Here is a 16,737-nt window from a genome sequence, read left to right on the forward strand (position 1 = left end):
GGGGGTTCTTTCATTAATCTATCTGCCTGCCCCTTTCCCCCTTTTTATTTCTTTAAAAATGTAACATTTAATTTATGTTATCTTACATCGCCACACAGCAAGGAAGAACGTATTGAATTCTGGATGCAATGGAGTTGCCAAAATTAACTTTTCAGCATGGAAAATTGTTGTGAACACAGTGTGGAAATTTACAGGCACACAAGAAATATTTCCTTTCCCAAAAGAAACAAAATCCTCCTTACAAATCAATCTTGCCAATGCCCTACCTTCAAGTTTCTTATCATGTTGAACATTCTTGAGTGAATGGCAAATGTCATATCAAGAAGGAACCACAGACATTTTTATTTTACTACAAACTTCTGTCACAAAGATGAAATCCAACTATTAGCCCTGCTTAATGACAATTAAACACGCTGTATCTCTGAAATTCAGAAAGATAGGCATAGGGGAACCGTAACCATTTTCCTACTCACTGAACAATCTGCTTCGTATGTCCATACCTGTTTAAAGTAGGCTTTCCAATTAGCTAAGCCTTGGAAAGAAGATTGCGCTAACATACCTCTGAACAGTTTATTTCCTTCTTTTTTAAAAAAAAATTAAAAAAATTAAAAATTAAAATTAAAAAAAAGTTTATTTCCTCCTCCTGCTAATATGGTCTTCTTTTGGTTTACACAGGATAACAATATATTGTTGTCCTCAAATATAGTGCTTAGATCTGGCCTGCGGAGCTGCCCTGGAAACAATAAAGGACTGGTCCACGGTGCCACTGCCAGTGAAAATAGAGCTCGGGAGGGCTGCGTGAGGCACTCCCAAACTCCATTTTGAAATTACCTTAGGCTAGGGCTTTTCAAATTGGGCACCAAAAGAAACTGCAGGAGGGCACAACATGTTTTAAAACTGATTAGGATATGTGAACTGGGTGTTTTATAAGAAGGAAATATTTAGAGCAGGGGGTGTCAAACTCAAGGCCCGGGGACCGGATCCGGCCTACGGGGTGCTTAGATCTGGCCTGCGGGGCTGCCCTGGGAACAATAAAGGACTGGTCCACGGTGCCACTGCCAGTGAAAATAGAGCTTGGGAGGGCTGCGTGAGGCACTCCCAAACTCCATTTTCACTGGCAGAGGATTGCAAGAGGCCATCACAGCCAAAAACGGAGCTTGCGAGTCCTTTTTCACTGACAGAGCACTCGGGCTGCCACAGGCACCCTGACACGAGCAACATCCAGCTAGCCAGGCCTACCCGGGCCACCACCCTGATGTAGCCCTCAATGAAATTGAGGTTTGTTTGTTTTTTAATTTATTTTTATTACAATTTTTTTTCATAACAATTGTACATATTCAACAGAGCCGTGACATTATTGTATATTTCGGATAATTTCTGTATACATTATATACATCTAATCATCAACAGCCTTATATGTATTTTGTTTTCTATTTCTATTGATTGTCCATGTGTACCAATTTTGCCAGACTGCATAGTATTCTGAATCTTCTTTTAATGAAATTGAGTTTGACACCCCTGATTTAGAGGTACTCCCAAAGGTGCTTTCTCAAGAGGCAACTGGACTTTCAGAGCTGAAGAAGCTTCTTGGATGAGAAGCGAAATGTCTTCAAAGAAAAAACAGAAAGTCCAATTGCCTCTTGGAAAAGCATCTTTGGGGCAACCATGACCTGGATGACTGAGAATCTCCATAGACATTTAGAGGTACCGTTGGCAATGGTGTGATTAATCTTGAAAGATAGCGTGGTTTTGTGTGACATAAATGGTTCTGTATCTTTAGTAGTTTTATATCATTTATGTATTTACATGATTTATATGGCCACCCATCTTAAGCACATCTGGATAACTCATGGTCAATTACTGCCCTTGTAGCATAAGCATGTTCAGAGCTGATCTTCCTATTTATTCTTCCTATTTGTTGGCAGAGATAAATTTGCTAGATTAGGGGATTTTGGTGAATTATGGTCACTAATATTTGAGTAATTAAGAATTAATCATTCTCTTACTATTAGATACATTAGGATCATACAATATTTTTAAAGTGGCCTTTTGATGCAGGCAGAACTGTGTGGGTTATAGGCAGTGGTGGGATTCAGGTAATTTAACAACTGGTTCTCTGCTCTAATGATTTCTTCCAACAACCAGTTTGCCAAACTGCTCAGAAAGTTAACAACAGGTTCTCCTGAAGTGGTGCGAACTGGCTGAATCCCACCACTGGCTATAGGGGCTCTTATTCTAGCATTCAGACTCTGTCACTCTGCTTGGTATGCTTGTTCACAGAAACAGTTATTCATCTTTTTAGTCCAACAAGTTTGTCTTTGTGTTAGGTGGGCATTTTATAAAGAAGCAGTCCCAGTGGTATTGCATGATCTTTTTCCAAGTTCCACAAGCTTCTAAGTATTTCTGTGGACGTGGATCTCCTTTTAGAATTAAATTTACAGAGTATAGTCCTGAATGTTATTTGCATGAAGCTCACGCCAGATTGGTGTAATAATGTGGGAAGCTTAATTTCTCACCACTTTTTTTTATTTCTCTCTCTCTCTCTTTCTCTCTTATCGTTTAGGAGTCCTGTGTTAGTCTTCCCATGCATTCATCACCATGTCATTTGCCTGGATTGTTTTCACCTCTACTGTGTGACTATGTTGAACAATCGCCAGTTTGTCCACGATCCTATCTTTGGGTATTCATTGCCATGTGTGGGTAAGTTGTTCACTAGTGCTTTTTTATTACTTTGTAAAGGAATAAAAATTTTTTACAAACAGTGGAAGGAAATTACTGGCTTAAAAAAACGAATATTCCTCTGTTATGTATTGAAGATAAATTAATAGTGTTGAATAATGTTTTCTCTTAGCATTTTCTGCCTTTGGGTGCTTTTGCTATAAGAACTCAGTTGTAAAGGTTTTTTTTTTTATAAGTACATACCTACATGGTTTGGTCTAAACTTTCATCATCAAAAACTGTTAAATGGTAATATCTTAAAAGTGCTAGAGATTGAATTACAGAGATAAATAATAAATGACTTTCACTTTTTATGTTCTGAGTCAACTACAGGAAGCTAAACGTCATTCAATAACTTCACCTTTTCTAGTTAGTTCACTTCTGAATTAAATTCAGAATCAAAATTTTGATTTTTGATTATGCAATGAAAAATCCACAGTTGAGACAAAAACTTTTCGAATGAGACAACAATAAAAAAGTCAAAATGTAACCTTTTTAAGAGAGCAAAGTTGCTTATTTTCTGAAATAGATTTATAGAATAGAATAGAATAGAATAGAATAGAATAGAATAGAATAGAATAGAATAGAATAGAATAGAATAGAATAGAACTGAACTGAACTGAACTGAAATTAATTCTTTATTGGCCAAGTGTGATTGGACACACAAGGAATTTGTCTTTGGTGCATATGCTCTCAGTGTACATAAAAAGAAAAGATATATTCGTCATATATATAAGGTACAACACTTAATGACAGTCATAGGGTACAAATAAGCAATCAGGAAACAATCAATCAATATAAATCGTAAGGATACAAGCAACAAAGTTACAGTCATACAGTCATAAGCGGGAGGAGATGGGTGATAGGAACAGTGAGAAGACTAATAGTAATAGTAATGTAGCCTTAGTGAATAGTTTGACAGTGTTAAGGGAATTATTTATTTAAAAGAGTGATGGCGTTCTGGAAAAAACTGTTCTTGTGTCTAGTTGTTTTGGTGTGCAGTGCTCTATATCATTGTTTTGAAGGTAGGAGTTGAAACAATTTATATCCAAGATGAGAGGGGTCTGTAAATATTTTCACAGCCCTCTTTTTGCCTCATGCAGTATACAGGTCCTCAATGGAAGGCAGGTTGGTAATAATTGTTTTTTTCTGCAGTTCTAATTATCCTCTGAAGTCTGTGTCTGTCTTGTTGGGTTGCAGAGCCAAACCAGACAGTTATAGAGGTGCAGATGACAGACTCAATAATTCCTCTGTAGAACTGGATCAGCAGCTCTTTGGGCACTTTGAGCTTCCTGAGTTGGCACAGAAAGAACATTTTTTGTTGTGCTTTTTTGATAACGTTTTTGATGTTAGGTGTCCATTTTAGGTCTTGAGATATGATAGAACCTAGAAATTGAAGGTCTCTACTGTTGATACTGTGTTGTCTGTATTTATATTTATAGAGAAAATTAAAAGCTCTCTTCATTTATAAATGTGGTCCAAAGTGCATTGTTTTACACAAGGTATTAATTAATAGCTATGATATCTTTTCTTAGAACTATAACTTTGCTAGTTCTAAAAGTTACTTTATTTAATTGTTATGGACGAAAACTGCAGGTATTTCAGTTCAGGTGAAGCCCCTGAAAAGCATATTGGTGTCAGTAGGTTTTGTCCAGAATATGATAAAGACGATTATCTCTCAGTAGCCTTCAGGCATTCAAAAACCTTCACGCTACAGGAGAAAATGTGGTTTCCCCATTCACACTGTTTTGCTTAAATGTGCAAATTAGCACTGTTGATTCTGTTGTTGTTTTGACAAATTTATGAAGCGTACTGATCATACACAGCAGTTTTCATTAACATTTGACTTTCTGCTTCTGAAATTATCTAGGGACTGTATTGCTGAAATTAAACAACACAAACACATACACAGAGCTTTGATTATATCAATCTGAAGGTCAAAACAACTGCATCATACTTGACTGGATGGTTGTAACTATATTTACGGATAAATAAGATATAAGTTTGGTTTGTATTTTAATAAACGTTTATCTACTTTCAATTTTTCAAATATTGATGCATGCTCATAATTGAAATCACTATTTTATGTAATTTAAAAACTGCACAAAATTATGCATATTAAACTGCATATTAAAAATGGATGAAGACTATGGCAAAATTAAAAACGGAAAAGTTAGAAAAAGTAGTGGAACTAAACAGATTCATCTATATGTCATCATAGATATAGAGTCATTTAAAGATGAAATTTTCAGGGACTCATTTATTCCACACTAATAGATCTCTTTGTGACTCATGTAACTCAACCAAAGGGCTATTATACATAGAAGAGATATAGAAGGTGAACATTTGTTTGACTTTCATCAATATATAATGTTGAATTTGCCCCTTCTTTAATTTTTGAGTTTATGTGCCTGCCTGCTTTTCCTACTCCCTTTTACTCTTCTATTTTTGTCATTTTCTTATAGTCTTCTGTTTGACTGATTGTGCCTAGGATCAGAGCAGTTTTCCATCACTACTGTAGCTAGAGTTGTTCTTCATATTTATAAAAAGGTCTTTATTAGCACCTTTTACACTGTCCTTTTTGACAAGACGTGAAGATTGAACCTGGGTTTTCCTGCACACATGGCATGAACTTTGCTCTCAACATCAAACAGAAAATTGGACTTGTTATATTAACATCCAATCATTTTAACTTGAGAATACAAACTGATGTTTGCATTTGGTTAAATAGCAAGTTTAAGTTGCCTAGAATCACATAAAAGTTCAATGGGGTTTATATAAATCAAATAAATGAATATTTTTTTAAAAAAAGTATTCAGGTGTGTCAATGGCAGAGATTCAATGTTAAATCTGGACTGACACTATTTGTAGATAGAAGCTCGTCTGGTATTTGCTTTTTTTTTTTTTTTAAGAAAAGCACTTCAGATACTCTGATCTTTTGCTATGGTACAATGATCTGTTTCATTTTTCTTAGAGTGTCCTACATTAATGTGATTCTATGCATAGAGGTTTCTGTCACTGCTGACCTCTAAATATCTTTGAAATAATTAATACAGTGCTTAGAAGGATAGACTTGCATATGCATGAAAGCCGATTTATAGCTATCTCACTAGTAAGAAGGGTACTGAAATTTTCAGCTAAAAATGAGCTTTGTAGAGAGATATGCAGCATATTTTAATGCAAGCCCTACCCCCTTATGCAAAAATAGGATAATAATACGGGATTACAACCCACAAGGGAACATAAACCTGATGTAAAATGGAAATGCTAAGAAAAGAAGTGGGGTGGGGGGGCAGGGAATGCAAGCCCTCATGTTGCTACAGGCATTTGAGGGTGGCAGGACTTTGCATCCTATTATTCTTGCATGGTAAATCATATTTTGTAACATGCTCCAAAGAACTGTGAGAAGAAAGCATTACTATGAAAATTGCAAAATGAAGGGGGAGGGGATCGTATCTAGAGATATCCATGGCTATATTAATACATAATCCAAGTTACCATTAGTTACTGTTGAAATTGCTACAAGAAAGGAACAAAGGTAACTACTGTTTTAAAGATTTGTAAGTACACCAGTGGGATTTGATGAAAGCCGTATGTTTTACAGCAGCGTTTCTCAGTTTTAATCACTTTAAATTGTGTGGGCTTTATTTTCCGGAATTCCCCAGCCAGTATGAAGTCCACACAACTGAAAGTTGCCAAGGTTGAGAAACGCTATTTTAAAGGAGATCTACACATTAAGATCTTTGTGTGTCTATTTTTGTGGAAGACAAGTTTGAAATCATAGTTACTTTTCCAAATCATGTCTAGTAGAAGCGTCCATGGTAATAATAGAGTGACCACTTGTATATTAGGATCCTAAATACTCCCAAAAATTCAAAGAGCCAGTTTGGTGTAGTGATTAAGACATCTGATTTAAAACTGGGAAAATGTGAGTTCTAGTCTTGCGTTAGGAGAAAGCCAGTTAGTTGACCTTCAATCATTCACCTTCTCTCAGCCCTAGGAAGGAGGCAGTAGCAAACTGCCAGAAATATTTCACAAGAAGAGTCCTCCACTCCTCTGCTCACAACAAAATACCTTATGCCACCAGACTTGAAATTCTGGGTTTAGAAAATTTAGAACTATGCTGCCTTCGGTATGACCTAAGTATAGTTCATAAAATCATCTCCTACCTGTCAATGACTACTTCAGCTTCAACCATAACAATACACAAGCACACAATAGATACAAACTTAAAGTGAATCGCTCCAAACTCAATTGCAGAAAATATGACATCAGTAACAGAGTTGTTAATGCCTGGAATGCACTACCAGACTCTGTGGTCTCATCCCAAAATCCCCAAAACTTTAATCTAAGACTGTCTACTGTTGACCTCACCCCATTCCTAAGAGGTCTGTAAGGGGCGTGCATAAGAACACCAATGTGCCTACTGTCCCTGTCCTAATGTTCCCTTTAATTGTATTCATTTTATGTATTCAATTCATGCTTATACTTATATATAATATTTAATATGTACTCAACACAATAAATAAATAATAAACAAACAAACAAACAAACAAACAACTTCCAAAATCTTGCCAAAAAAAATGCAGGGACATGTGCAGGTGAGCATCAAGAGTCAAAAACTCTTCCAAAGACATGCATGTACACACGCACAATAATAACATGCACAATAATATCAAGGATATTAACTAGTTGTAGTCTTTATCAGAAACTCATATGGTCAGTTAATATTACAGGCATCAGGAGCAGCAATCATACAAAGCTTACAGAATATACTTTAATGAGGCAAAAGCAGGGTTTATTTCATTTATCACCTACATATTGTGAAATCCCTCTTTCAAATACTTTTCATGTCTTTAATGCTTAGTAAGAATTCGCTATAGTTGATTCACTATGAATTTAGGATCATTCTTTCACATGGTGGTTTGGGATGGTTCCATGATTTTAGACCAGGCATTGTAATTTAAAAATTCATACCTAATGAAACTCCTAATTTCTTCTTGCTTTTTCGTTTTTAACAAATTGTGTCAGATACTATACTACAGCCAAGGTAATTGTGGTCTTGGCTATACTTACTAAATCATTTGCCTTGTTGTGAAAAGAGCTTGAACTCATCTATACTTTGAGTATTATAAATAGGAAAGTCCATGAGTTTTATGAGCCAATTTAATTCCCAATTTTTAATTGATTGACTTAATAGTCCAAGGATATTAGTATGTCATTTATTCCCGGGGTGCACAAGTCTGTTCAGAGTTTCTGTCCAATTCTTATTGGGTTCAGTTTAAAGCCCTCTAGATCAGGGGTCTCCAACCTTGGCAACTTTAAGCTTTGCTGGCTGGAGAATTCTGGGAGTTGAAGTCCTCCAGGCTTAAAGTTGCCAAGGTTGGAGACCCCTGCTCTAGATCATGTTTAATAAACTTTGGCCAAAAGCATTCTTCCCCCAAGTTTGTAAAATACAGCCCATTCGTGCCAACAGTATAACAGATAACTTGATTCCAGAAACAAATTTTCTGCATAGCAGAGTTCATTATTTTAAAGCTGGTCCAAGTAATTCTGGGTGGCTTCCAATAGATTACTCAGTTATCCACTCACAACTAGAAACCTTTTATAAAGTGGAATACTATTCAACTGAGAAAATCATTTCCATATATTTTTCCCCTATAGTCTATTTCGAATAGACAAACTCCAGGGACTTTCAAAACTGTGAACACAGTTCACAGAAGTTGCACGTTCTGTATTAATATTCCAAGACTTGCTTTTTGATCTTCTGGTCTCTTGCATGGAATCGTTGGTGCATCACAGACCAATGAAGGATGTTCTCCTTTGACTATGCGTTGGCTTTAATTAAATTTCTACGTCTGGAAAATGAAAATCTAATTTTCTTTTTGACATTTTCTATATTACTACTTAGACAAAATTATGAAAATAATTAATCCCTGTGGTGCAGACAGTGGCATTATAAGAAGTACAAAAATATTGCATATAAATAATACCACTAATCATCAATCTAGTATAATTTATTGATGTAAGTTCTTATTACAAATCTTAAATCAAATTTGTCCTTTAAGTTGCAAATCTGCCATGCTACAAAGATGGCATTATTTCCCTTGGCTAGGTTGGAAATATTTGCATGTAATGCTAAAACTCCACCCATTCATTCTCTAATTCGTGAACTTTGGGCTGACATCCACTGACATCCACTTCCCATTCCTTCTGCTGGATAGTCTGAAGAAGGACTTTATAAATCTCATAGTTTATGTCAGCCTTTCAAGTTAGGTTAGCCTAGAAAACCAACGCCATGGACATCATGATGTCTCTTTTTTTGTAACAATTTGCAGCCTCTGCGCGTGCGTGGCACGCGCACATTTGCAAACCGGTAGGGAAGGTAAGTGAATTTCACCCCTGGTTCAGATTATCAGGAATGCTGCTGGAAAAGATGCGTTCTAGTCTTTTTATTTCCTTCGTAGCTTTTTTATTGTCTCTTTTGAATGGTTTATTTCTATGTTTCTACTTATGGGTCCAGGCCAAATCCACAACTGCTAGGGAATTCCTGGAAGCTTATAACAGAGGAAGCCCCACACCCATCAGCACTGATGATGTTACCTGGTTAGGTAATAAACATCTGCAAGCAAACAAACATGTTCAGAGAGCACCAAGGACTCAACAGTTCAACCCTGTATATATTGTCTTCTATTTATGCTTCAGGTTGAAGTACTGCGTGGACAAATGCAAAGAACCCATTCAGTGTTTGATTTCTGTTGCATATATAATGTTGACTAAAGGATTGTCATAGAGAGAAAGAACTTAGTTAAATAGTGGAACTGTCAGAAAGAGATTTTGCTTTTCATAGTCCTTCGCCCTCTAGTAATATAAAGCTTTAGAAAAGATGGATATTTCACAGGTGTACTTAGTAATATGCTAGGAGGAAAACAGAATTTGCCAGAGTTACTGAAATATAATTTTCAAGTAAACAATCATTTTTAGGAGGGAGCTGAAACCTTTTTTGATTATATATTTAACTCCTTGGAGCTATTCCAGACTCTTGGGAAACAGCATGCGTGTTGAAAAGGTACCTAATAATTATTTGCTAGATAGCAGCTGTGTGAAAAGGATTTGTTTTATTTGTCATCCTTAGACATTTAAATTTAAAAAGAATAAGGCAAATAAACAATTGTCTGATCCACAAGGCACAACAGATTCAAAAGTAATGTTAAACTTGTGAAGTGACAGGTTAACTGAAAGGAAAAAAAATGACGGAACGAAAGTACACACACAACAAATTCAGTACATTTTTAATATTATTAGAGTTATCATTGGAAACTGTCTACTGGAAATCTCCCCCATCTACTACTCTGGCGTTAATGGAGATAATAGGAGATAATGGAGATAATAGTATCTGTGAATTATTGGAATGATCGAATAGTTAAGGGACCAGGCTAGAAATCAGCAGACTGTGAGTTCAAGTCCTGCCTTAGACATGAAAGCCAGTTGGATGACTTTAGGCCAGTCATTCTCTCGTAGCACAAGTTAATTCACAGGGTTCTTGCGGGAAAAATAAGCAAAGGAAGGAATAATACATATGTTTACTTTATTATACAAATAATAAGGCACCATTAAAAGATATAGGGGGAAAAATCCTTAAGAGCTTAAAACTAAAACATGCAATTTTTGTTCGTATTTCCTGGAAATATTTTGAATGTATTTCCTGGAAATTAATTTGTCAGAAACAATGGCAATACAACTTTGTATTGTATGTATTATACGACAATAGTTTTGAAATTATGATTTTAAAAAAGATGAATTTTGGTGCCTAAGGCAGAATTAGCCTGATGCCCTAAACCAAACTGAGTTTCAGATTAGACTTTACCTGTAGGAAAAGAAGAGACTGAAACTGAAAATTTCAAGTAAGAACTGCAACACTTTCTCCCATCTGAAAAAGTAATTTGCTTATACGCTGCACTTTCCTTGGAGTTTTGCAGAAATTGTGAATCCTTATCACACTGAATATGCAGTTTTGCTGCCAAAGTCTTATACAGACGTGTACAAAATGACCAAAGTATTCTAATATTTTAATTATTCTATGTCCTGTCTCCATTTATTTATTTAAAGATTTATAAGACTGTCCAAATCAGAATTTATAATGACTCTGGGTGGTGTTCAGCATCAAAGCGCACTAATAATGATAATATTTTTTTAAAAAATTGACAACAAACAACCAATATATAAATGCAAAAGCTACATTACCTCCTGGCAAGGTGGGCATCATATAAATTTCATTAATAAATAAAAATTAAAAAACAAATAGTGTAAAATGGCAACCAAGCACAGAAAAAAACAAACTTCTCAGTGGGACTCCCACTCAGAAGCCCCTAATGCCTGGGGAAGAGCCAGATCTTAAGGCCTCTCCTAAAGACAAGGAGAGTTGGGGGCCTATTGTATATCAGGAAGGGGGTACAGATTCAGAGGTGGGTTTCAGCAGGTTCGGACCAGTTTTGGAGAACCATAGCGGAAATTTTGAGTAGTTTGGAGAACCGGTAGTAAAAATTCTGACTGGCCCCGCCCTGTCTATTCTCTGCCTCCTAAGTCTCAGCTGATCGGGAGGAAATGGGGATTTTGCAGTAACCTTCCCCTGCCATGCCCACCAAGTCACGCCCACCAAACCACACCACCAAGACATGCCACACCCACCAAGACACACCCACAGAACCGGTAGTAAAAAACTTTGAAACCCACCACTGTAGAGATTGTACCAGAGAGCAGGGGCAACCACAGAAAAGGCCTGCTTTTTAGTTTCCATAACATGACAAGACATACAAGAAAGCACTTGGAGCATGCCCTCCCTGTGGAAATATCTTGGCCAGGCAGATGTTCTTGGAAAAGATTATCAGTCTGTCAAGTAAACTGATTCAATGCCATGTAGAAATTTGAAGGTTCTGCCCAGCCACAAGAATTGCATTCAGAAGCCCATCAGGAGCCAGTGCAACTCACAGAGAAGCAGTGTTATATGGTCGTAAGAAGATGCACCCATAACTACATTCTCAACTAATTGAAGCTTCCAGAAGGTTTTCAGTGGCAGATCTATGTATAGCACATTGTGGTATTCCAATTTTCCCTAATCCCAGTCCATTTTTCTTAGATTAGCAGGATTAAAATGGGATTGTTCTAACACTCCAGTGCCATCTTCTTTACAGTCTTAGAACACATCTCTTGATTATATGCCAGATCTTGCTGTATTTTGACAGTTATGATTGACTTATTGACAAGCCCATTAATTTAGTTGAAGGGGTAGACATTTCAGTATTGATTTTTCTAAAAATGCAGGTAGAGAAGGGGGAGGTTGAAAATGTCATCATGCCCAATTTGCAGCTCTTTGGAATCAACAGTCATTCCAAACTTATTAGCTTTATCCGTTATTAGGGAATATAACTCAATTAGCACTTCAGGTCTAGACAAAGAAAAGAAATTTCCCCAAGGAATAGATGTATTACTGAATACAAAGGCAGTTATGTCCTGTCTTTAACCACTATGTGAACGCTGTAGGCCTATTTAAATAATACAAAGAGAATTTGTTGACACTTCACATTTTTCAACAAGTCAATATACAAAAAAGACTCAGATGTTTTTTGGAAATTTGGCCAGTGCTGATGAGCTATTGTTTTCATAAATCATTTCTGAACAAACATTTGAACTGAATGTACTATTAACATGCAGCACCTGGAAAGGCAACATTTGTAAAGGAATATTAGCTGTTTCAGATCAAACTCTCAATTATTCCAGTTTATGCCACCAAGAGTCCACATCTTTAGGTATATTACTACTAGCTAATTTTCTCCCATTCTTAAAGATGTTTCCTGTCTCTCATTCCTTTATATCTGTACAGGGTTTATAGCTCTGCTGTACCTTTTGTATGTCTCATCTTCATTGAGGGAGCCTGAATGGTATGCTGGCTAAAGTGCTGTACTAATATTGGAGAGATTTTGCTTCTACTATAAATAGGGCTTGCGTTTTATATTTGGCATTTGGCATTCCTAATGGTTTCCTAATTCTTATTTACTAATCCAACAGCTGTGTCCATGACTTGCTTCGTGCAAGCCTGCAGGTATTGGCCAAGAAAAGCCTGACCCAAAAGATACTTATCTCTTAGTCAAGCGGAATGGGAACCTAGACTTATGTATTTTATTTTATTTATTTATTAAATTTATTTGCTGCCCATCTCATTACATGCGGCTTACAATCAGGTAAAACGATAGCATAAAAAATGAAAACAGTAAAACTATGCACAATAAATGCATTGAAATTAACAAGAAATAGTTATCGGGGAAAAATATACAGACATTCTAGGTTGATCCATTCCAGGGGGTGAGGTAGTGGGGGTGGGATCTGTGGAGAGTCTCCACACTTTTAATGCCCCATCTGCATATGGAAGTAATATTCAGATTCAGTGAGGAGTCATATTCCATTCCTAAGATGTCTATAAGGGGTGTGCATAAGAGCACCAACGTGCCTACTGTTCCTGTCCTAATGTTCCCTTTGATTGTATCCAAATGTCATATAGTTATTACATACTTAGGCTTATACATATGCTTATATATCTTATAGTTATTTCATACTTATGCTTATATATACTGTTGTGACAAAATAAATAAATAAATAAATAAATAAATAAATAAATAAAATCTAAATCATATGCAAAATGTAGTTGAGACCTGAGCATATGGTTCAGGGGTGAAATTCACTTACCTTCCCTATTGGTTTGCCAATGTGCGCGCACGTCACGCTCACTCCGCTCTCGCGCGCCATTGTCTGTGCATGTGCAAAGCCTTCTGCGCATGCACAGAGGCTTAAAATGTCACAAAAAAGCAACATCATGACCTCCGCGCGGGTGGGTGGAGCTTCCCACAGCCGCCGCTACTGGTTCTCCCAAGCCAGATAGAACTGGCTGAATTTCACTTCTGATATGGTTGGTAGCTATACATGAGGAAATTCATGGGCAGAAGACCCTGATCCCAGTTCCTTCCTACTCTTTTAGGTTTGTATAAGATGAATACAGGTAATAATAGACTTACAACCACAATTTGTACCAGACTTACTTGCTAAACAGTTAAACACCCAATTTTGTGTCTTTTCTGCCATAGTTGTTAAGTGAATCACACAGCCATTAAATGAATCCCACTTCCCCCACTGACTTTGCTTGTCAGATGCTGGCTGGGAGGATTTCAGATGGTGATATAACCACAGTACATTGCAGGCATTTTAATATAGGCCAGTTGCCAAGAAGTTGAATTTTGATCACATGACCATGGGGATGCTGCATCAGTCAAAAATGCAAAGACAGTCATAAATCACTTTTTTCAGGACCAGTAAAACTTTGGGCCATTGCTAAATGAATGGTTGTAAGTCAAGGACTGCCAACACTTACAGTTTTCTCATTAAAATACATTTTAAAGTCCATGTTGTTTTATGTAGAATATATAAAGTTGTTCTGACATTTACAAGAGACCACATTCATCTTTTCCATTTGGTCAAGGAATAAACACTTTTGCCAGAAAATTATGGTATTTTTTGTTGTTATGCCAAAAGTCAAATCAAGGGATGTGTGTTTCCTATGTTTACGCTGTAGGGAGACAACCATGTTTAAATATGAGATACACTAAACTAGCAGTCCCCAACCTTTCTGGCTTGGCAGCCCAGAGAAGGGGAGAGGGAAACCAGGCTGTGTAAGTGGCGGACTGGTGCATGTATGCAGTTCATGTGAGTGGTGGGCTGGCACACACAATATATATATGCACACTTGCACATGTGCACTGGCCTGCTGCTCATGCAAGTTAAACACGGCCCAGTAGTGGGCCATGGGCCGGGTGTTGGTAACACGTGCAATAAACTGAGCATGATTGTACAAGACCAGGAGTGTCAAACTTGATTTCATTGAGGGTGGGATGGATTGGGTGTGGTCAGTTTGACATCACTCGTGTCCAGGGCACCTGTGGTGGCCCAAGCACTCTACCAGAGAAAACAGGCTCCCGAACATTGTTTTCGGCTATGATCGCCTCCTGAAACCTTCTGCCAGCAAAAACGGAGCTAGGGAGGGTGGCCCTCCCAAGCTCTGTTTTTACTGGTAGAGGCACTGCGAGCCAGTCCTTCGCTGGCAGCAGCACCACTAGCCAGTGCTTTGCAGTTTCCAGGGCAGCCCTGTGGGGCAGATCTAAGCACCCTGCAGGCCAGATCTGGCCCCCGGGCCAGAGTTTGACACTCCGGTACTAGACTGATGTATTATTTTCATTCTTGTAACATTTTCATACTTATTAGTTATTTAGGATTTAAACAAACATAAAGCAGAAAGAAATTATTAAAACAAAACATTGGACATATTATGTAGAATCTCTGACTCTGGGAGGGAAAAAAACAATTTTCAAAGGCTCAAGTCTCAATAATATATTATTATTATATATGAATATATATATATATATATATATATATATATATATATATATATATATATATATATATATATATATATATATATATATACTCATATATATGTTTATATACTATATAATCTTTTTGTATGATACTTATATATATTGTGACCAAAATAAATAAATAAATATTTCTGAGTATAGGTGTATTAATCTCAGAGAAAGCTGAACGAACTATTGAATAAACCTGCACAGCAGGGGAGTGTCTTAAAATGTATAAGCATTGACTTAAAACCTTAGATTCTTAAGATTAAACCCCATGTTCAACAATATCATTTTTTTCAACTGAAAGAATACAGAAATAGTTATGGTACATTCAGTGGTGGGTTTCAAATTTTTTTACTACCGCTTGGTGGGTAGTGGCATGGTTTGGTGGGCACGGCTTGGTGGGTGTAGCAGGGGAAGGATATTGTAAAATCCAGGGGAAGGTTACTGCAAAATCCCCATTTCCTCCCGATCAGCTGGGACTTGGGAGGCAGAGAATAGATGGGAGTGGGGCCAGTCAGAATTTTTACTTACCGGTTCTCCAAACTACTCAGAATTTCTGCTACCGGTTCTCCAGAACTGGTCAGAATGTACTGAAACCCATCTCTGGTTACACTGTTTTCAGACAGAGAAAGAGCAAGAGGGAAATGAGCTCTCTTCTCATACATGTAGTAAATACAGTGAAGCTGGCTGAATCATTTCCAAGTTTTTTTGAAAAAAGGAAAAACAAATATATTTTGTGTATTTGTCAAATGCATGCCCATTGCCTTTATTAGACGAGATTCCATTTCCAATCCATGTAAAACATTCACATGAAAATGTTCATTATGTATGACAGCAACTTTAAATTCTATCTTGAAGGCTTTCTTTTTAATGTTTATTGTGAAAAGCAGAGATTGGGGGGGACATTCCATAAACGTAATTACAGATTGGTGTTATTGTTTCTGAATTTATTTGGAAAGATAGGTACGATAAAGTCAAGTTGAACCCCTTTGATGATTCCATGGGTATGTCTACAGTATGTAGTTTTCTTGGCAACAGTATGGAAGTATTTGGCCTTGCCTTCCCTTAGGACATTTTTGCCATTTCTTAATCTCACCTATAGCGCTACATTTCCAGCGGTCCATTCCCTCCAAGGACCAGGACTGACCTTGTTAGCTGTTCTGAATTAATAAAGAATAATATGTGCTACTACCTGAGCTGAATAAAAAGAGAAAATGGTACTCCTGAAACAAGAGTCAAGAGACAAGAGTCAGTTGGTATATGAGTTCTTCTTCTGCCTTAGGCATGAAGCCAGCTGGATAATTTTTGGCCATTTACTCTCTCTCTCAGCCCTAGGAAGGAGGCAAGGACAACCACTTCAGAAAATGTTACCAAGAAAACTTCAGGAACTTGACTTCAAGATGAGTTTGAAGACGTACAGACACAATCCCAAAAGCACTCTTCTTCTCCCTGTCAGAAAGGAAAAATTATAGACTTATCAATTCATTTCTAATATGTCATCTTTAAGGTAAAGGTAAAGGTTCCCCTCGCACATACATGCTAGTCGTTGCCGACT

At 37.0% G+C, this 16,737-nt stretch overlaps 1 protein-coding gene across 1 annotated transcript in view; it reads left to right on the plus strand.

Annotated features, from left to right (window-relative positions):
- The window catches only part of PRKN (parkin RBR E3 ubiquitin protein ligase), an 821,278-nt gene that overhangs the window by 559,437 nt on the left and 245,104 nt on the right, over positions 1-16,737 (plus strand). Inside the window, exon 9 of the mRNA XM_058168152.1 lies at positions 2,564-2,700. Within this exon, the coding sequence (XP_058024135.1) occupies positions 2,564-2,700 (137 nt within the window). The remainder of the gene's footprint in view (positions 1-2,563; positions 2,701-16,737) is intronic.

Source organism: Ahaetulla prasina, chromosome 1 (genome assembly GCF_028640845.1).
Source record: "Ahaetulla prasina isolate Xishuangbanna chromosome 1, ASM2864084v1, whole genome shotgun sequence".
Taxonomy (NCBI): domain Eukaryota; kingdom Metazoa; phylum Chordata; class Lepidosauria; order Squamata; family Colubridae; genus Ahaetulla; species Ahaetulla prasina.